Source organism: Lissotriton vulgaris, chromosome 5 (assembly GCF_964263255.1).
Source record: "Lissotriton vulgaris chromosome 5, aLisVul1.2, whole genome shotgun sequence".
Classification (NCBI taxonomy): domain Eukaryota; kingdom Metazoa; phylum Chordata; class Amphibia; order Caudata; family Salamandridae; genus Lissotriton; species Lissotriton vulgaris.
The window spans coordinates 1,595,833,399-1,595,856,192 of NC_141693.1; the positions used below are offsets into that span (position 1 = coordinate 1,595,833,399).

Here is a 22,794-nt window from a genome sequence, read left to right on the forward strand (position 1 = left end):
ATATTGCTACACGCTCGCTCACATCCAAGAAAGCAGATGGCACTCGAAGCTGGATACTTTTAGATTTATTGACAGACCCCCGTCACCCCTTCCAAAGACAAACGCGTTTCGCCGTGAAACGGCTTCCTCAGTGTCAATGTGCAATGTGAAAAATCGCCATTTAAACTCCATCTCTTCATAACAATAAAAAGAGGACTAAGCCAACAATACGTAGAAATAGTGGCAGACATATTGAAAGGTGCTAATGCATACTGGTTCTCCATACAGCATGGGAGAAAATGGCGATCAATAAAGTGCTCGTGCATTTTAAAAACAAAGAGGGAAAAACTTCCCTTCGTAATTCATTTAGATATTCTTTGGCTCACTAGCAACTTAGAGAGAATACATTTTCGACCAGTTCAATTCATACTATTATACATATATACATTGTGTCAATATAAACATGTATATCTTGAAATACTTTTATATTTTGATATTTTGAATGCTATTAAGTAATATCATTGTTCGTCCTCCGCAAGAGCAATCTACATGAGGAACTACATAATCAGTTGAGGGAAAATGTGAGTGTAATTTAACCTTCATTTTGATAGCAATACATTAAAGTGCACCGTGTATATTTGGTCTCTCTCTGTTAAGTTGTTTAGTATATGTGTGTGAGTCCATTGGTTACTTAGCGCCCTGGATGGGCATGTTTGTTTTTTGTTTTTGTACGTCTAGCCCTGTATGGGCATATGACTCCCTGACATAAGTGTATAGTTTACATACTATATTGTGTGCAGGGGTGAGTTTGGCAGATGTTACTATATTTCAGTTTCAGAAGTTGCAGATCATTACTTGTGAAGAGATACCCCTATTAATCAGTCCAGATGTACCCAAAGTTCTTCATCATTATTGAGACCTGTCGGTTTCATTGTTTGAAGGTCTATAATGTATCTGGATTCCATAGCCCTGAGGGTTCTGATCTTGTCCCCACCTCTTTCTTGCCTTCCTAGTTGGTCAATTAAATAGAATGACAAGAGATCCCTGTTACTGTTATGGTTGGTCTCGAAGTGGCGTGCCACCGGATAGTTCTTGTCCCTGTTTGTGATGGCACGCATGTGCTCCAAGATGCGCTTCTTTGCTGGATTGATGGTACTACCAACGTACCTCTTGGAGCACGGACAGACCAGAATATATACCACGAATTCCGAGTTGCAATTCAGGAATTTCGTGATATTTCTAGTTGGTCGAGGATCATTGGGTCTACCCTCATATCTGGTTTTCTTCTGGCTATACTTGCATGCTTTGCAGTGCATGCAAGGATAAAAACCTTGTATGGGTTTGGATCTGGGCGCTATAGGGGGGTCGGTGTAGTGACTCCTGATAAGATTATCACTGATTGACTGGCAACGTCTGTATGTGATCAATGGTCTGGGCGATATTCTGTTCTTTAAGATGTTGTCTGTGGTCAGAATATGCCAGTTGTTATTAAAGATTTGGACCAATTCTTTTGATCTCATGTTGTAAGTTGTTATCATTCTTGTTGCTGATTCTGTCTCTGCCTGTTTGTTTTTGATTACCAGGAGGTCTTTTCTGTTTTTCTGTTCCACTTTTTTCGAGGCTACTAATAAAGATGTTTTGGAGTAGCCCCGTTCTTGAAATCTAGATATTGCTGCTTCTTGTGCATCTAAGAAATCACTGGTTTCAGAGCAATTCCGTTTGATGCGCAACAGTTCACCATAGGGGATATTTTTCACCATTGATTTGGGGTGGTGACTGGCAGCGTGTAAGACGGCATTTCCTGCCGTAGGTTTGCGGTAGAGTTTGGTTTGTATGCTACCTCCTGCCGCAAACACCTCCAGGTCTAGATAGTGGACTGACTTCTCACTTATTTCACTGGTAAATCTCAGGTTGAGACTGTTGTTGTTAAGCGCCGTCACAAACCTCTCAGCCGAGGGTCTGTCACCCCGCCAAACGACAAACAAGTCGTCTATATATCTTGTCCAGACCATAATGTGGTCAAGACAATATTCGTTGGTCCCCCCCCAGGCCACGTGCTTCTCCCACCAGCCCACGAAAAGGTTCGCGTAGCTGGGGGCGAAGCACGTGCCCATGGCGGTCCCCCAGATTTGGCGGTATAGTGTAACCGCAAACAAAAAGATATTGTTAAAGAGACAGAATTCAGTCATTTTCAGTAACATGCGATTATGTTGGTGAAATTGCATGTTCTTCTTTTTCAAGAACCATTCAATCGCTAGGAGTCCATCTTGGTGTCCTATGGACGTGTACAAGTTTGCAACATCTAGAGTAATGAATAACATGTCAGTGTCCCAGTGTATCCCATCAATTATCCTTAGGAAGTCTTGAGTGTCTCTGACAAACGATGGAAGGTCTTTAACAAATGGGGATAAATAGTTGTCGATGAATCTAGAGTTTGCTTCCAAGAGACTGCCAATTGAGGAGACGATTGGTCTTCCTGGAGGGTGCCTGATATCTTTATGCACCTTCGGCAGGTGGTAGAATGTGGGAATAATTGGATGTTCGCAGTATAGATATTCATATTCGTTTTTGCTTAACATGCCATCATCTCGCCACATTTTCAACAGTCCATGGTATTCCAAGACACATTGCTCAAAGTCTCTTTTGTTAATCGTCTCGTAGCAGTCTCTATCCTCCAGTTGTCGGAGCGCCTCTAGTTTATATTGATTTTTGTCAAAAATAACTATGTTCCCTCCCTTGTCTGAGGGTTTGATCTCTATTGAGTTATCTTCCTTAAGCGATCTTATGGCTTGCCATTCCATACTTGAGATGTTGGAATTTTTTCTCGAAATTTCCACTTTTTGGGCAGCAAGTTTTTCCAGGTCCTGTAAAACCGCATCATTGAAGACATCAATGGCGTCATGTGTGGCATGAGGTAGGAATCTAGATTTTTTCTTGAGGTTACTTGGATCTCGTTTTTGCGTGATTTCTTCCCTCTTGAGTACCTCACTTGAGCTGGGTAGGTCCTCAGTACCCGCTAAGGAGTGTGTGATCTTAAGGAGGGGCAGATCTTCATCGATGAGATCATTAGTTGTTCCATCGGTAGGGCCAGTGTTTGTTACTGGGTCTGGTGGTGGACGATTAGCATAGATTTTGTCCAATTTTAATTTTCGAACAAACTTGAAAATATCAATTCTCGTTTCCACAGGATCAAATTTGGCTGTTGGGCAGAAAGTCATGCCTCTACTCAGTACCCGATCCATATATACATATACATATACATATATACATATATATACACATATATATACATATATATACACATATATATACATATATATACATATATATATACACATATATACACATATATATATTTTTTTCCATAGGGAAAGTATTTTTTGTTTTGCCAATATCTTTGGCGCCGAGGCTTCGCAAAATTTTACAGAATTGTGACCTGCTACGGTCAGCTCTGGTCTTGAAAGTTTCAGGGTTATTCGTGAAGCCGGGGCAAAGGAAAAAAAGAGGGAACCCAAAACGTGTTTTCCCCATGTTAATTTCCATATATATCAGGACAGTCACAATATAAGCGGATGAGAATGGTGCACAGGGTGTCCTTTCAGAGCAGGCAAAATACAATTAGCTACTATACTTCACAAGTCGAAAACTCAATCCCTGCCCTGTGGGCGGACACTGAAACTGTTAAATTAGCGCAACTATGAATGATGTATTGTAGAGGGTCTATAATGTGAATTAGACGAGAAGTAATCAATGTCTGAAAGTTTTTTATTTTTTTCTGTATACATGTATATATTACAATAGTTTTGCCATGAATGGAGCAAGCACCATTAGACATCAATTATAAAAAAGAACTTTAAGAGACAGTGCACAATTGTGATGTGTAAGGGACAGAACTTTTCACACAAACAGGATTGAGAGAGATAACAGCAAAGTCTTCCTACCTGCAGATTTTCAGAAAACTGTCCCAGGGCAAAGAGCGCTGCGTTCCGGACGACAACATTATCATCTCCCAGGGCTTGACAGACCAAATGCAACATGGGCTGTAGGTGTCTAGAAGAGCACAGGCAGACATAACATGAAGGGAGGAAGCGAGCAAAGAAGAGAAATGTACTTATATGTATACCTAATACTTCATTATGAGTGTTCTCCCAATCTACACATAGTAGAATATCTTGGCGGACATAAAAAGAAATTAATTAAAAACCACTCAGGTAGGGCGCCACATTTTCTAACAAGATGGACAGCATTACAAACCTATGGTTTATACAGAGAAGAAAGTACAACAAAAGCAAAAATATGCAAAATAAATTAGGAGGGCGAGAACAATAAGAGAAGAAAAAGATAAGTGATATGCCATATAAGAAGGACAAAGTCAGCAAACGGATAGGATCAGATATAGGTAGTGCAAAAGGATTAGTTATTTACATGTATATAATAACCATAAATATGCAGTGTAACATTTCCAATAGGGCAACATGCCAAAGTTACATAGGTTTTTCTTGCATAAAAAGTAGTATTACACATAAATACTGTAATAGAAAACATACACTGCAATAGTGTCACACAAGAAAACCTTTATTTTCATAAAGAAAAGCAGGTAATAGAAGGCATTTGGCCTTAAGGCTGCATAGGTGAAAAAAACATCTCAGTACAGTAAAAAACTGTCACCTTGCCTTTAGGCTTCCAAGAACTTGGACACCGTGCCTTTAAGACCTCCAGCAGCACCTCTGCTCCCATCATGCACCAAATGGTGACATTTCGGTCAGTTCTTTTTTTTACAGTGTACTAACTTGTAGCAACCCGATTAACAGATTCAATCACTACCAAATATACTAAAAATGCTCGTCCGGGGAGGAGGGAGGGTTGCTTATGACTTTGATGAGCATACCCCTGGAAGAGAACTAGGATTACAGGTAAGTAACTAATCCTTCTCTTTCAGGGGATACTCCGCAATAGTCATAAGCACCGACTAGAGTAGCAAGCTCATACCTGCTACCTCGCGGACGAGCAAATAATATAGAAAAATACATGACTAAGTATCTTAACATGACATTAAGCAAACAAATTCCTCAGAGAGGCTTGCCCAACTTGGGCATCTGCCTGAGAATCAGAGTCCAAGCAGTAATGGTGGGTGAAAGTATGAACTGAGCGCCAAGTAGCTGCTTTACAAATTTCTGACATAGGCACATTTCTTAGATGGGCCATGGAAGAAGCCTTCCCCATGGTGGAATGTGCTTTGGGTTTGCCCTGAAGAAACTTATTAGCTATTTGGTAGGCCAAGGATATACACAAAAAAATCCATCTAGAGATGTACCTCTTAGAGGCTGCTGAACCAGTATTTGACACCATAGTTAACAAACAACTGGTCCGTGTGTCTCAAGGACTTAATTTTGTCGAGATAGACTTTTCAAAACCCTCTTGATGTCCAAAGAATGGAGAGACCTCCCTGGTGGAGTAGAGGGATTGGAAAAAAAGGTAGGGAGAATAATCGCCTGTTTGATGTGTAAATCTGAGACCACCTTTGGCAGGAAGCTTGGATGGGTTTTTAAAACCACCCTGTTAGCGTGGAAGACAGTATAAAGCTGTCTACAACAAAAAGCCTGAATCTCACTAACATTGCAGGCAGAAGTGATGGTGACTGAAAAGGCCATTTCCATGATAAATGCTGCAGAGAGACCTTGTGATTGGGCTCAAAAGGAGCACCTATAAGCTTTGTAAGGACTATGTTGAGCTCCCATGGAGGAGATGGGCATGTCACTGGGGGGTAAACCTTTTTTAGCCATTCAAGAAAATCTTTCACCACTGGCATTTTGAAAAAAGGTTTGAGATGCAGATTTCCTGTATGCAGTGATAGCTGCTAGGTGTGTTGTAACATATCTAGGGCTCCAGTGTAATTTTCCAGATTCATGCCCTTATATAGATATAACTTGTCATATCCTTATATAGGCATAAGAATCATAACCATATTTAGACACAGCCACTGCAGTCCAAACATGGAATGGCTACTTCCACTAAGCTCCCAGAGTACAAAGAGTTCTTGAAGAGAACCAGCCTTCAGCAGTACGGGACTTCCCCCTGCTTCAGTATTGATTTGTCCCAGAACTCCTGGAGCGTGTAAGAACTTCGAGTTCTTAGTGACATTATTATGTCCACCCTTACAGTGTGACAGTGTGCACGCGGATGTTGAGGTCCTGAGGCGGAAGCCGGGACTGCTATGCGAGTGAGCTAATGAATTGCTTTTAAAAGAATTACTTTTTAAAAGTGTTATTGTGTACTTTGTATTTTAAAACTCACCGAACGCTCACTCTGGGCATTTATCTTCATTTCTCCTGTTCCCGCCCCACAAATCCTGCTCGCCCCATCGCAGCCGATTAGGTGCTGCCGGGGTCTAGAGCGTAAGCCACTATCTTAGGAGAGGAGCAGGCGAGCGGCACAGTGCTTGGCCCTTCCCACCTTTACTGCCACAAATGAACCCCCCCTCCCAGGAAGCGCAGCGGACGAGCGCAGCGGGCGCGCCAAAGACAAGCCCGTTTGCGCCTGTCCTCGACCTGCGGGACTAGGGGCAGACCATGCCGCCCGTTCTATCCACTATCCCAGGTCCGACCTTATGGAGTACAAAAACAATGCCTAGGGCCTTCTACCGATGGAGACACTCAGTCGGCTCTGCAAGAATGTCATTCTGAGCCAGGGCTATCACCTGATAACCCCTGCAAACAACCAGGTACAGGCTGATCCACTTCCCCCCTCACTTACCATACTCTACCTAAACACCCGTTCCCTTGTAAAACACCAGATGGACATTTTCCTTCAGCTGGACATGGAGAAACCGGACATTCTCCTACTTACGGAACGTGGCTAACTCCCGATTCCGCCACCGATATAATAGCGGCCCTTCCACCTAACTATTATATTATCCATGCAGACCGTGCCACGGGGAAAGTGTGGGGGGGTTGGGAGGAGTTGCGGCAATTATCTGCTCAAATCTGGTCGTCACCACTCCGACCTGCTTCTCGTTGGAAAACACGGACAACCTAGTGTTGAAAATTACCACATCCAGCACGACAATAGCATGTGTCCTCTTGTATAGACCCCCCAAGTCGATGCCATCGTTCCCCATGTCCCTGAGCGACCAAGTCGCTAATCTAGCACTCGAACATGCCAGGATCTTCCTTGTAGGAGACCTAAACTACTGGTACAAATATCCCTTGGAGGGCCCCCAATCGGCCGAACTGACTGATCTCATGTCCAACCTAAACTTCACCCAACTAGTGCTCTCCCCTACCCATCGCAAGGGTCATATCCTAGACCAGGTGTGGTCTAACACCACCTGCGTAACAACCCCGACCATTCTGCCATGCCTCTGGTCAGACCACCTAATCCTCAAATTCAAACTATGTTTCATCCCCACTAAAATTACCGCACCAGCCGCTGGCAGGTTAGCTAGGAATTGGAACGCAATGGACAAAACTGCTTTTTTACAGTCACTAGCTAACACCACTCCCCCCCCTTCAGAGTGAGATCAACACTTCAGTATCCACTCTCACAAGCTGGCTACAAGCGGCCAGCGATCTGCACGCCCCTTACAAAAAAGTCAGACTGGCACGGCGAGCTGATGCCAACAGATGGTTCTCCTCCGATCTAAAATCCAGGAAATCGGCACTGCGGCAGTTAGAACGCCAATGGCGCCGTGAATACAACCCTGAGCTAAAAATGAATTACACTAGGGTCAGGAAGGAGAACGAACGCCATCTCCGCTGCAAAGGCGGATTACTTTTCGTCCTGAATCCTACAGTCCTCAAACAGATCTAAGGATATTTTTTCTATCCTTAACCACTTGGATGCTAATGACAAGGGTAACTTGTCATGCACTGCCCATTCATTTCAATGGAAATCTCATTATATGGGACTAATTCCCTTAGCGTCCAAGTGGTTAATGAACTGACGAATCTGGACAATGTCCGCCCAAAGATAACTCCCACCCAGTTTCTCTGCGACTCGCTTAACACCTACTTTACCGATAAAATAACAGTTATCAAAGCTAGCATTCGCCAACCGGCGTTCCCACTCACCACCGGTATGACAATCAAGTCTATCCCTGGCACCCTCAGCAGTTTCTCACCCATAACCCAGGACCAATTTCGGGAACTACTGACAAGAGTAAAATCCGGCGCCCCCTCAGACAGTTGCCCCCCCCACATCTTGAAAGAGTGTTTTTCCACATTCCCGGCCCCTGCCTTCACACTCCTGAACAACTCCCTGACCTCCGGCTTAGTCCCTTCAGCGTTTAAAGAGGCTACGGTCATCCCGCTCCTAAAAAAACCTGGGGCTGACCCAGCTTGTAAGGCTAACTACCGGCCCATTTCCTTATTGCCCTATCTGGCTAAAGTCCTGGAGGCTCACGTGGCTAAATGCCTATCTAACTTCCTTGGGGAGTCCGCCTGCTTCGATCCCCACCAGGCTGGCTTCCGGCCGGCACACTCAGAGGCAGTAGTCAGCACAGTTTTGGATACGCTGCGAGACTGCGCTGACAGACGCTCTCCACAGGCCTTGGTGCTCCTGGACTTGTTGGCCGCGTTTGACACGTTCGACCACAACATCTTGATCGACCGCGTCGGACAGGCCGTCATACAGGACACAGCGGCCTGTTGGCTGAGGTCCTTCCTGGAGAACCGCACTCAAGCAGTATGTCTTGGAGACCTAACAGGCGCCAAACAATCCATCACATGTGGAGTGCCACAGGGCTCTTCCCTGTCACCCCACCTGTTCAACTTATACATACTCCCCCTGATCCAGGCCCTTAGAGACGAACAAGTGAGGGTTTTCAACTACGCTGACGACTTACAGCTACTCTTCACCATCGACAATACTGAAAACTCCATCCTGCATTTCCAGTCAACCATAAGGTTCATCAAATCTTGGATGGACCAAAACCAGCTGAAACTGATGTAGGAGAGTAGGGTCTGCAATCCTATGATCACCCCAGATTTTTGCTTTTTGCTTCACTGGTTTACGAGTTTCCCTGGCTGTGGGCCTGCTAATCAGACCCACAGAATAGATGTTCTCTCTCTAAAATGACACCCATGTACCTTAGGTGCATTTACCAATTTGTACTGGGCCACCTTATCAGTCCCTGTACAGTATACCTTAGGTATCCAGGGCATAGGAGTACCCAGGGCCTACCAGGGGCTGCAGCATGTATTATGCCACCCCTGGCTGGCCATCCAAATCTGACACAACTGGCTGCATGACAGCTGGGGCAAGGTGGTGTAATCACCCTTTGCTTTAGATATAGTATTCCTATATCTAACCTCTAAAAGACTAATTTGCATACAGCCAGGTTCTGAAACTGGGATGGTGCAGTGAGCTAAAAAACGGTGTTGGATCTAGCCCTGATCTCTTGACTGGGTGAGAGCTTTCTGCTTAATTCAGAGACTCTGTCCCTCACCACCCCTTGTTGTAAATATTTTTGTCCACTTTAAGCGTGGAAGGGTATTCTCAGATGTGAGACCCTTGCTCATTGCACCATCAGGATTCAAGCAAACCGGGCCGAAGACGGCTGTAATGCCAGAAACCGGTCCCCGGGAGCTTGTTTCCTTCCAAGTGTAAGAATTGGCTTTTGTAGTTTGGTTTGCCCTGTTCCCATCATGCACTGGGACAGGAACATACTAATTTGCATACAGCCAGGTTCTGAAACTGGGATAACTGATAAATAACGGTGATGGATCAAGCCCTGATCTTTGGACTGGGTAAGAGTGGTCTGTTTAACTCAGACACTCTGTTCATCACCACCTCCTTTTCTAAATCATCCTTAACATGTCAGCTATCCAGTCATGCCAAGAAATCCCGTTAATTAGGCTTCTAGGCCTATGGTGCCAACGTCTTTACATGGTGCACTTCTGATTCTCGCACACGTTTTTTTCTCCATGTTTCCTGGCCCAGTCGAGCTAGGCCCTTAAACGAGGCCCCCCGAGCCTCATCTCTCCTGTCTCTGAAAGCTGTATGCATCCCTGACCCTTGCCTTACTTCCTGCCAGCGAAGCGGTGCCCGGCTCGGCCTGCTTGCCTGCCAAAAGCGTATTTTGCCTACAGTTATCTGCTCAGCCTCCTCGAAAACACATTCCAGTCTAGTGAAATAGGTAAACATATTCCCGGCTGCAGAGCAAAGGGCCCGGCCTTCCTGCCCTCCTTGCAAGTGATTTACTGAACCAGTTACCATGGTAGGCCCATGGCTCTCCGCATTGCACCAAGACACGTAAGCACGCACTAGCATTCAGTATTTGAACGGCCTCTGATCGAGAGACCTTTTACTTCAGACACTACATCCTCCAAACACGAGATACCAGATATGTTATAGGTACAGGTTGCCCTGACATCCCAGACGCCAGTCTCCTCCACTAGTGCTAAAGTCAAAGCCCCCAGTTCTCCCCAGTTCCACGTCATGCTTAGTTACGCGCGCATTCAGGTCATAGGTTTCTGCTGATCCTGCAAACTTTCTCTACGCATCCACCCACATGTGACGTTTCTTGTGACGTTTCTCTGACATGTACAGTGCACGCCCATGTGTACGCCTTTTTACACACCTCTAGTTTCGCACATGTGTTCTTATCTCTCTCTTTTCACCTGTTACGCCTACTGTATTGGTTTCAATTGTACCATTTTACTATATATAATGTGTAATGTTAATAAAACGTTGAATGTCCCTTCCTGAACCTTAGTGGTGATGGAACATGATGTCCAATCCTCGAGGATTTTCCATTAAAGCCCGTATGACTCAGATCCCACGGACTCTGCCTCTCATTTGAATGAGCTGACTTTTATTGATAATTATATGGAAAAATGATACGGTAAAATTAATTTACCACATGACGACGAACCACGACGATTACATCGCTGGTCTGGTTGCTCCAGACTGGCCCTTGCTCCCTTCCAAGAGAGGAGCACCCCGGACCCTCCTGGTCCACTCCAGACGCCATCTTGACTCCACGGCGTGGGCTTGACTTTGCCAAGGTTTGTTGCCCCAATCCTGGGTCCAGCATCGCCGACAGCAGACACCTTCGTGGGACAGCTTGCACCTCCATCCTGGTCGCCGACAATGCCTCATGGTTCGAGGGACAGCAGAGTCCAGCGTCGCCCACTCACCTGGTCGAGGTGACTTCATCCGGTGCCATCCTGGTGCCCACCTAAATACCTGGCTAGTGATTAAGAACTGAGTCCCCTCTGCTTTCAGGTCGTCTCCATCATCGATCCAGGCTTGGATCACATCAAACTTATTCACTGGTCGCCTGCCAGCAAATTCTTCTTTTAGGCTCCATAGACTGTAACGAGGATTCCCGACGTCTTTTGAACCCTATGCAGCCGCAGCCCCTAGGCTAGGTAACCTGAGCATTTTGGTGCTCCAACGTAGGTTCACTATCTAAGTGTCCAGATCCTTTTTCGTTTTCAGCCTATCTAGTCGGATTCGTCCGATAACTAACTTTACGAATACTAGCACCCATAGACTTTGTCCCGCATCCCGCGTGAGAGTGCACACTCTGCACCCGATCTCCCTAGGCCTCCTGCTCCTAACCTTAGGGTTCAGTAGTGTAGTCCTAGCGATCCTGAAGCCTCTGGATCTTGTTACTTACCTGCTAGTATTTCGCATTCCACTTTTAGAGTATTTGGTTTTTCGTGCCCCTCGGGCATTTGTGTAAATTGTGCAACTTAAAGTATTTTCTTAAGAGTTTTGTCGTGTGCTAAGCTCCCTGACTCAAAGAGTTCAGGGTAGACTTGTTATAAAAAAATATCCTTTCATTTTCATAACAACTTGTGTGGCGTCCTTTCACTTGGTGTTCAAGGGGTATATGTGATGGTATAACAGCTGGCTTAACACGCCCTCTAGAGTTTAGCCTAAAGACTGCTCTTGTCCATGCTACTAGGATAGCTGGTCTGTAAGGTTGACTTACAACCAATCATCAATAAGGGTTGTTTGGAATGATACACAGTGATCACTAGAATAGTGAGCACTACATATCAGGCCAACTTCTCACAATAGTGTCTTGCGAACGTGTGCAGCGAGGCCCACGTAGCTGCCTGACAGATGACCTTCAAGGGGACTCCCCGGCCCAGGGCAGTAGTAGCCGCCGTGGCCCGTGTGGAATGAGCACAAAGCCCCACAGGAGACTCCTTTCGAGCCAAAGAGTAACAAGCCTTGATGCACAAGACGACCCATCGAGAAATGGTTCGTTTGTACACCGCCCATCCCTTCTTAGCGCCCACGTAACCAACAAAGAGTTGGTCATCCACCCGGAACTGGCGTGTGCAATCCAGATAGGAGAGCGCGCATTTTGGGTCCAGACGGTGGAGCCTCTCTTCCTCTTTGGAGGGATGCGGAGGCAGAAAGTAGGTGGGCAAGGTGATGGACTGCCCGATGTGGAAGGCTGTGACCACCTTGGGCAGGAAAGAGGGTCGCGTCCGCAACACAACTTTGTCCGGATGGACTGAAAGGAAAGGAGGCTTACAAGAAAGGGCCTGGAGCTCACTTACTCTCCTGGCAGAGGTGATGGCAACCAGTAAAGCAGTCTTCAGAGTAAGGAGGCGAAGAGGACAGTTATGAAATGGCTCTGTCTTGCATGTTAAGGGTCACAGCTGTGCCCGCTTGACATTTTCTCTTAGAAAACACTTTTTTATCTCTGCACATATTGAAAAATAAATCCTGTCCGGACGGACAGAAGTCATATTACTTATCAAGTATATGTTCATTTTTTTGTGTATATCGATTTCATATAGGGACCACTGTTCTCTGTAAAAACGTAATGCCCAAGGTCCCTATACTATACCTTAAGGGTTAGCGCAATCGCTGGATTGCAAGGGATTCGGGTAATCCCAGCCCCTCTCTCTTTCTCGAGTGGGTTCAACCTGTCCTTTGTCAGATTTCTTGTGTTTCCTTTCCCCCTTAAATTCTGTCCTTTCTAGGCATGTCTGATCCCCACCCGCCTATGTACAACTTGGAATATATTAATAAAATCTTGGGAGGTCCGTCTCTTTTCTGACCCAACCGAGAGTCCATCTACATCCAGTACTTCTCCATCTGATTTAGAGAAACTAAAGAAAAAAAGAGGTTCGCTTACTCCTAATGATTAGACTTTTGACTGATTATTTAAAATCTAACGTCATTCCCCTTGGCCTGCAAGTACGCAATGTACCGGGGGTCTTCACTACCAATCCAAAATATTTAAAGGGGTTTAGCTACATTAGTACGACATGCTCACGGCACTGGATGGTGCTAGGAATTGATATAGCGACAGAAGAACTCCAAAAGCTGAGCACAGAAATAGCAGACCTAGAAAAACAAATCAATGATAGTAACACCAGTACAGAAACAAGCAAACTCCTAGAAAAAATAAAGAAAACTGTAGAAGATTTTCATAAATTTGAACTGAATAAAAAACAAATTAAGGTAAAAAAGGATATAAAAAACTATAATCAGGAAAGAACATATCCTTACCTTACCAAGGACTATTACACCAATCGCCCATACAACGGCCCACAGCAACAGAGATCCTGGGGCAGATTCAATAGGAGACAACAATACGTAGGATTCACTGACAGCTCAGCCGACTCATCTGGTCAATCTGACCAGAGTAACAGTCCAGGACCCTCTAATAGTAATTTTTTAGAAGGGGGCCGCGGCCAACCAAGGGGCAGAGGAAAACCATGGTCCAAACCACCAAACCCCCCCGGGGAACGGTTCACGCGCCGCCAACATTACAGGTGGTAGATATACCAAACCAAAGTGTCATTGACCTACCTAGTAACACTTCAGAAACTGGTCTCCTACCTAGTAACACCTTAGAAACTGGTCTTCTGCCTATCTTTAATCTTACAGATCATGTGCTATCTAGCAATGAAATATCGCTCCTGAGCAAAGGTCTTTATTTCGTACCAACAGTACGCCCTAATTTTCAAGAAACGCAAACTGAACTACTAAGGTTTTTTAGAAAAATTTGTCTGCAGAGTTTCTTCAATCTCAACCCATCCATTCCCAAGCACTCAAACACTCCTTTCAAGCCTCCCCCTAAATTCTCGCCCACGGCTGGGATGATTCCAGCTGAAATCCCTACATTTGAAAAATTGGTACTTAAGGACCTATCAGACCTTGAACACAAAAGATCTTTCATCCCGTACAATATCTCTCTTGAGGAGAAGGCGGCAATCTCTTCCCTAAAAAATAACCAGTCCTTGATAATAAAACCTGCGGATAAAGGGGGTGGTATAGTCATCCAGGATGTTGAATCCTATAAAACTGAAGTGCTTAGACAACTTAACAACACTGAGCACTATTGCAGACTCCCCAGGAACCCTACTGGCGAAATTCAAGACCTCATCATAACTGTCACCACAAGAGCACTTGATTCAGGTTTTCTGTCTAAAAAAGAATATGACTTTAATACCAATTCCCCACGGACCCCTGTGATCTATTGCTTGCCTAAGATTCACAAAAACCCTCAATCACAACCTGGCCGCCCGATAGTTTCGGGGTGTGGATCTATCCTTGAGCCTCTAGGTCATTACATAGACTACTTCATCAAGCCCTTTGTCCCTGAAACCAGTTGTTACATCAGGGACAGTATGGCCATGATAAATTTAATTGAAGACTACCCCTTTGATCCCACATCCAGCACTATGTGTACGCTGGATGTGGAATCATTGTACACCAATATTCCACAATTTGAATCCCTCCGGGTAATTGAGAAGGTTCTCGAATCAAGAACACGTCCACACAATGTACCCTCGCTATTCATCCTTGAGTTACTCGAAATTTGTCTCACAAAAAACTTTTTCTTGTTTGAAGGGCAATACTACGGCCAAGTCAAAGGGACATCCATGGGAGCAATTTTTGCTCCCAACCTAGCCATTCTGTACATGGACCACCTGGAGACCAGTACTATCCTTCATATGTCCAATCCTTTCCACAATGGAATTTCCTTGTGGAAAAGATATATCGATGATATTTTTGTATTATGGAATGAGTCCCCTGAAAACCTTTTAGCATTCCAACATTGGCTCAACAATAATAGTGGAGGCCTCCGCTATACCATATCTACCAGCAAAGACTCAATCCCCTTTCTAGACTTACAAATAAAACATACTGAGGGCCGCTTAATTACCACACTACACCGCAAACCCACTGAGCGTAACACCTTGCTCGAATATAACAGCCATCATCCTCGAGCATTAAGAGATTCCCTACCGTTCTCACAATTCCTCCGCATTAGGCGTAATTGTTATTTTAAGGACGACTACTTCTCTGAGGCAAAGACCCTTAGTAAAAAAGCTCAGAAACAGGGGTTACCCACGTAAACTAGTACGGAAATCCCTCAAAAGGGCTTGGTACTGTCCAAGAAAAACCCTTCTAGAGCCTAAGAAAAAGAATGATCAGGACAGACTTATATGTGTCACAACATTTTCACCAGTTTCCAATGCGATAAGAAAGAGTGTCTTGAAACATTGGCCAGTACTAAATGTGGGACAACTCAATCTAGAAAAACCAATGTTTGCCTTCAAACGCGCAAAAAAATATCAAAGACCATCTAGTGAGGGCAGCACTCCCACCACCAGTATTGAAAACTACCATTAATGATGCATGGGGGCTCCCACCTATTATAGGTCATAATAAATGTGGAGGTTGTATTTGCTGTGATTCCACAATTGAAGGAAAAACGTTCACATATGGCAACACCAATTTTGAACGCAAGTCCTTCTCCAATTGTAACTCTTCAAACCTCGTGTATGCCATCTTTTGTCCATGTAGGTTTATCTATATAGGACAAACCAGTCAAAAAAAATCAAACTTCGCATTGGCCAACACCGGAGTAGGATCAAGTGTAAAACAGCAAATGCACCACTCGTGGAACATTTATCTGCTAATGGACACAACGAAAAGGATCTTCAATGGACAGTGATCACAGTCATCAAACCGCCCCCCAGGGGAGCAGACATGGCCCAACTGTTAAACAAAGAAGAACTACACTGGATTTTGCGTACCAACAGCATCCGGAATGGGTTAAATCGGATTGAGGACTGGACGTCCCTACTGTTTCTTTTTGTTTTCATTCTGTAAAAATGTAAATGCTATTTTCCTGTTCTGGTTTTTAAATGTGTGTGTTCATTTATACACAATACTACCACTTTAAGATGTCCGCCAAAATTTTCCTTGTCACCATAGTGACAACAGTTATTGCTAGACTGCTTAACAATAATTCGATTCTCTTTGTCGTTGCAGCAAGGGATTGCTACACTCATTTTTTTATGTAGCTTTACAATATATGAATACGTAGATCCTATCTCCCAACCTCGTTATTAAAACCTGCATGCCCACTCTAGGCACCACAACACCACTCCAAAATGGCGGCCGAAATCACTTCCTCTCACAGTAGCGTCTAAATAGAGTCCCTTTACTCTGTTTAGTTCACATTTAGATAAAGCCCGGGAAAGCGAGCTACCTGTACACCGGATTGTTATACTTGCAGCGGTGCCGTCGCACCCACGTAGTAAGTAAGCCACTAGGATATGTTTTTGCAGCTACCTGTTCTGGATGTGTTCTAATCCTGACCATCCTTTTGCCCCCGTTAGATAGCCATTGTGCTACTCCGCTTATTTTAGCGCCAGAGTCATGTATCCGGTAATATAATATGCCGCATGGACTCCTAGTAACGGATTTTACGGATTGGACGATCGAATTCAGGTAAAATGCCGCCTCTCCGTGTTCGGTAATTGTCTTGCATGCGCATTACCAAGATTTTAATGCCCCACTTTTGGTTATAGATCTATCCGGAATTGTCAGCCTCGGAAATTATCCCCGCAAGAAAAGCCTTAACAGGTTACAATGTATGTGCAATCTCGGTCTTTACTCTGATTGACACAGCAGCGTGCATGCCCCTTTGTTCTCACGCACCGTATCCTCCATTGAACTTTTTATTACGTAGGCAAGAATCATTATCGCCGTGCACGACGAGCCATGCACCTTCACTGTCACTATGCCAAAATCAGTATGGACATTGCTCGACCGCACAGCATGAACGCATCCTATGAAAAATCACGGACCCCACTTTCGCCGTGCTTTACTATGCGTGCACTTTCACTGCCGGGTCCCAGGGACACAACTAGCTGCGCCTACATTGTTAGACCTTTAGAAATAATTCAACCAGGCCAACTTCAGTTTTAATGCACGCCTGCTCCCACCAATTGCCATGTCACTATGTCGACAACACCACTATAGTCACTGCGCCGATAAACCTATGACGGTTCTAATATCCACCCACATGTCACAGGTTAAATACCAAAAACTTAAAGAAAAGGGATCTTTTGATACATGCCTAATACTTGTTTTATTTTTTGTTTCTTCCCACTTTTTCCTCCTATTGTGAATATGTATATAAAGTAAATGTAATGGAAAGGCTTTTAAAACTGCTTATGTTCAAGACAACAATAAGGTCAATCTTTGTCCTGATGATGATGCCTTCATTTTTATAGGCATCGAAACGTCGTCGACCTGTAAAACCCATATGCAAAAATTTCTATATGTAACTTTCACGTGCAATGGAGTTTTTCTGATACCTAATGTCTGCCCTACTGAAGTAATAGTACGCAGACTTATTTGCCTGCCTTGTCTAAAATTGTCTCTTTGTTGTTCTGTCTTGCATGTTAAGGGTCACGGCTGTGCCCACTTGACATTTTCTCTTAGAAAACACTTTTTTATCTCTGCACATATTGAAAAATAAATCCTGTCCGGACGGACAGAAGTCATATTACTTATCAAGTATATGTTCATTTTTTTGTGTATATCGATTTCATATAGGGACCACTGTTCTCTGTAAAAAAAATCAAAGGGAGGGCACATCAGAAAAGTTAGAACAAGGTTCAAGTCCCACTGAGGCATCTCGAAAGGAACTGGAGGAAACATACGAGTCATTCCCTTCAAAAACCTATTTACAACTGGGGACTTGAGCAAAGAGGGCTGATCAGGAAGCCTTAAGAAAGCGGAAATGGCAGAAAGGTAGCCCTTGATAGTGCCCAGAGCAGAGCCCTACTAGGCAAGAGAAAGAAGAAAGAGGAGAACCTCTGAAAGAGGGGCAGAAAGGGGATCCACAGCCTTTGCTGTGCACCATGCCACAAATGTGTTCCACCTGCAGGCGTATACCGATTTTGTGGAGGGAGGCCTGGCTGCCAGAATGATATTACAGACTTTGGGAGGCAAGTCAAACGGCCTTAACTGCCGTCGCTCAATCTCCACGCATGTAAGTGGAGACTGGACAGGTTTGGGTGGAGGACTGTCCCCTGCTGCTGCGACAGAAGGTCCTCCCGAAGGGGCAGACGAATCGGGGGATCGACAGATATGCGGAGTAGCTCGGGATACCAGAACCTCCGTGCCCAGTCCGGAGCCACAAGGATGACTTGGGCCCGGTCAGGCCTGATCTTCTTCAGCACTCTGGGCAGAAGTGGTAAAGGCGGAAAGGGGTACAACAGACCACAACTCCACTCTTGACGAAAAGCGTCTCCGAGCGAGTGCCACCTTGGAAATTCCAACGCGAAGAATTGATGACATTGCGCGTTCTCTTCTGTGTTGAATAGATCTAACCAAGGCCCTCCCCACTGCTGAAAGAGGCCTTGCGCCATGTCAGAGTTGGTAGCGCCGGTGGGCCGGCAGGACGGGGATGTGGAAATAAGCGTCCTGCAAGTCCAAAGCTACCATCCAGTCTCCCGGGTCCAGGGCAGCTAAGACCTGAGCCAGTGTCAGCATCTTGAACCTCTCCTTCCGGAGGAAGCCCTTGACGTTCCGCAGGTCCACGAGAGGGTGCCAGTGGAGGAGGTGATGGCGAACCCTGCCCCCCACTGGCGTCACGTGGGCCTGAAAGCTCGGACTAGGAGGGCTTTGAGGCGGATGCTGCAGGGGTGCATGTGGACTGGCCTCGCTGCTGTCCCCGGGAACCGCCACGGCGGTTACCACGTCCGCCACCGCGCTGGATGTTAGTCTGCGGCTCGTGGTTGGCAGGACGTGTGGGGGCACCCCTTCCTTGGAAAACGAAAGGAGCGAAAGGCAGCAGGTTGCTGGCGCGGGGCAAACCGGCCCAAGGACTTCGCCGTAGCCCTGGAGTCCTTAACCCTTTCCACGCTGATGACGAGCTCAGCTCGTCATCACCCACGGGTGTTGTGTGCTGATGACGATCTGAGCTCGTCATGCAAACAGCAAAATGGTAATTCCCAGTACACAGCGGGAAAACGCTTAGCAGCCAAGAGGTTAAAGCGCTCAAGCGCACCGTCTGCCTTGTCTCCAAAAAGGCGACTACCATCAAACGGCATGTCCATAAGGGTGTTTTGGACATCAGCCAAAAAGTTGGCAGACCTCAGCCAGGCGTGGCGACAAATCGTCACCGTCGTTGCCATAGCTCTACCTAGCGAGTCCGTTGTATCCAGCCACATCGGATGGAATACTGTGCCGCATCTCGACCCTCCGCAAGGGCTTGGGCGAGTTTAGTCCGGGCCTCCTCCGGACATTGTGGCAGCACGTCCGCGACCGTGTCCCACAGAGTGGGTATAACGGCCCAAGAGGCACGAGGAGTTAAAGGACTGCAACCCCAAACTCAGGGAGAAGAACATCTTTTTGCCATACTGTCGTACCTCTTGGTTTCCCGATCGGGGGGAGCCGTCGGAAATGCGGTCTGGGAGTTAGAGGCCTGGATGACCAGACTCTCAGGGAGTGGGGTGTGTGGACAGGAGGCAAGGTTCGCCCGGAGCCTGGCAGTGGCGTCTGGCCACATTCCCATCTACAGGGGGACCTGCAGCGGGCCTGGACCAGGTGCCCAAAAGAACGTCAAATAAGGCCTCATTAAACGGCAACAGAGGCTACGAAGAGCTTGCTTGCGGTTTAAGGACCTCAGTGAGGAGGTTAGTCCTCACGGCTGCAATGGAGAGTTCAAGGGATAAGGCCTTGGCCGCCTGCGTCAACACCACACTATAGGCAGCCCCCTCCTCCGAAACCACGGTAGGAGGGGAGACAAACCAGTGTCTGGCGAGGTGTCCAGACCACGGGCATCCACTAGCTAACCTGCCCAATTCTGATAAGTTTGACACTCACGTGCCAGATGGTCCTCAGACCCCTCCCAATCCGCCTCGCCACCCATGTCCTGATACCCAGGGTCAAATGATGGGGCCGGGTCATAGAAGTAGAAATCTCCCACCGGCGTCGAGCGGCGCTGCTCTGGCGCCGGACCCAGATCGAGGGGAGGACCGGGTACGGCGCCGGAGAGGTCATGAGGTCGACCGGCGACGAGCCGGAACAGGATCCGGCAGGGCCCTGCGGTGTCTGGACCGACGTCAAGGCGCGGCAGTCGGGGCACGACTTGTAATCGTGGTTGGGCCCCAGGCAATGAAGACACCGGCGATGGGGGTCGGTAATCGACATCAGTCAGTTGCAGTCGAAGCCAAAGTATGGTGAAAACTACATGGCTGCATTTTACTTTTGTAAAGGCAGCCATTAGCCAATGATGTACTTTGTAATTGGCATGTACAACAGTATACAGTGGCCAATATACAACTTTTTTTGGGACTTACAACTTTAACACTACTTACCCAATTTATACCTATCACCAAACATTACACATAGTAACTCAATCTATATTTTTGCCATATTTCAACTATATCAGTTCAGCCACTTTCATGCAATGTCTGTTTAAACTAGACTATATTACACCACATACCACTCCCCTCTACGCAATTCCACTCAGCACTACTCCATTTTATGCTATTCAAGTGTACACCACTCCACTCTACTCAATGCTATTTTACTCTACTTCACTATGCTGTAGCCCACTTCATCCCACTCCACGTATTTTAAACCACTTCTCTGCACCACTCTGCTATTCGCTGTGCCACTGTAAGTAATTCCACGGCCTCCACACTGCCACTCCACATTCCACACAATGAAACTATGCTATTCTATCCTTCAACCCTGACAACACTCTACCCCACTGTACTCTCCGTCACTCTATTGTACACCACACAACACTATTACAAGCCACTGTATAAAAATAAAAACATCATGGATTTACTTTAGGATATATAACAAATAATGTTTAATGTTTAAAAGAAAAGAAAATCTTTGAAAAACACAAAGTTAAAGCTTAGTTATAGCTAGGAAAGTTAAGTTGTATGTATACTTTCTATAGAAACACAATGTAAACTACACAAACATTAGAAATTATGAAGTTATAGTCAAACCTGAAATTGATAATTTGCTTATCACCTTCAACTTACTATAACTATTATTTTTTTACAAGCCAAACTGCTCAAACAATGCAAATTCTAAAATTATACCTTCAATTTCTAATTCGTGCACATCCTTTAAATTACTATAGCACATGCACCTCTGTACACAATACTGTCAACTTGCTAACTACTCAAGTACATGAACAATAACTTGCCTTGCTTCCATGCAGTGTTGCTGGAGGAGTGATGAATGTGGTTATGAATGATCTGGTCTAACAACATATAAGTGATGTGATATGTAAGTGTATAAGATGTGCATGATGATGGCGCAACTGTGTGCAGCTGGGGTTGTTTGTGGCCCTTGCACCGGGGAAAATACCTGCACTGTACTGGGTGTAACTGGTTAAATGCCTGCCTCATTTGATGCAGCTTTATCAAATAGTACTAAAGTTTTAAGCATATGAAAATGCATTTGCCCCAACCTTGATGGATTGGCACAAACTTTGACATACCAATCAAATAACAAACCTTTTAAGTTTCTGCCAAAATATTGGGCAGATTTATTACACAGTGCCAAACTTATCAGCAAATTAATTCCACAGGGAACTCTTAAGGAGTATTTAACTTGTAATTAAATCTTGGGAACACTACTCAAGAATCAATGTTTTCTTGGACTATCTACAATAAAGGACTGTTTGATTGTAGAACTATGCTATTTTGAAGTGCCACTCCCATTGACGCTTTTCATTAACTTTTTGATGATCCTTTCACCAAATAAATATGTCATCCGATCTTTTGAATCTTCATGTAGCTACTAAATAGACTCAAAAGAAGTAGTAGTTAAGGCGTTCCTGAAGATCAGAATGGAAATATTTTGAGTGGTTGTAATGAAATGGGATTCAGTCGTGCATTTTTTAACCCATGGTAGAAATGCTTCCACTAGCTGCTGTAGGATTCAACTGTCACAGACTTGAAATGCTTGTGCCGGTATTGACCTCGTCTACAGACATGTCCAAATGACCCAACTATAGGTGGTCAAGTACCCAATGTCAGAGGCTGGGGCTTAAAGTCACAAAATAGGACGTGTCCATTGTTCTTTTTAGCTAACTTCAATAAGAGAGGCTGACACTGGGCTAGTGAGACTAATCCTATGCACAAAAAAGGCATGCCCACCTGGAGACAATAAGTATCAGGGAACATGACTCCGTCTTGGCCTTCTGAAGAATGCTGGGAATGAGGTTGAGATGGAAAGGCGGAGATGTATGACCACATCACCAAAAAAGGCATTATACCTGTAGTCCAGTTGCCTGTACCTGCCTGCATTTTTTGTTATACAGGTTGGCAAACAGGTCTACAATGAACTCATGGTAATCGGAGGAGCATTATAATCCTCGCCGTTAAATGCTATCTTTGGTATCGCCTTATCAAAACATGTCGAGTAAGGTGTCATACGAATTGGAATACTAACCCCTCGCCAATTCTGGCGACGGGGTTAGCATTCCACCCTTCTAGAGGGACACGACATGTATGCAACTGTGAACCCCGGTTAAAGTTAACTCGAGCCTCAGCATCA

The 22,794-nt window shown here is 45.3% G+C and overlaps 1 protein-coding gene across 1 annotated transcript in view; it reads right to left on the bottom strand.

Annotated features, from left to right (window-relative positions):
• The window catches only part of IPO4 (importin 4), a 2,281,504-nt gene that overhangs the window by 1,295,099 nt on the left and 963,611 nt on the right, over positions 1 to 22,794 (bottom strand). The window contains exon 13 of the mRNA XM_086923725.1: positions 3,921 to 4,029. Within this exon, the coding sequence (XP_086779851.1) occupies positions 3,921 to 4,029 (109 nt within the window). The remainder of the gene's footprint in view (positions 1 to 3,920; positions 4,030 to 22,794) is intronic.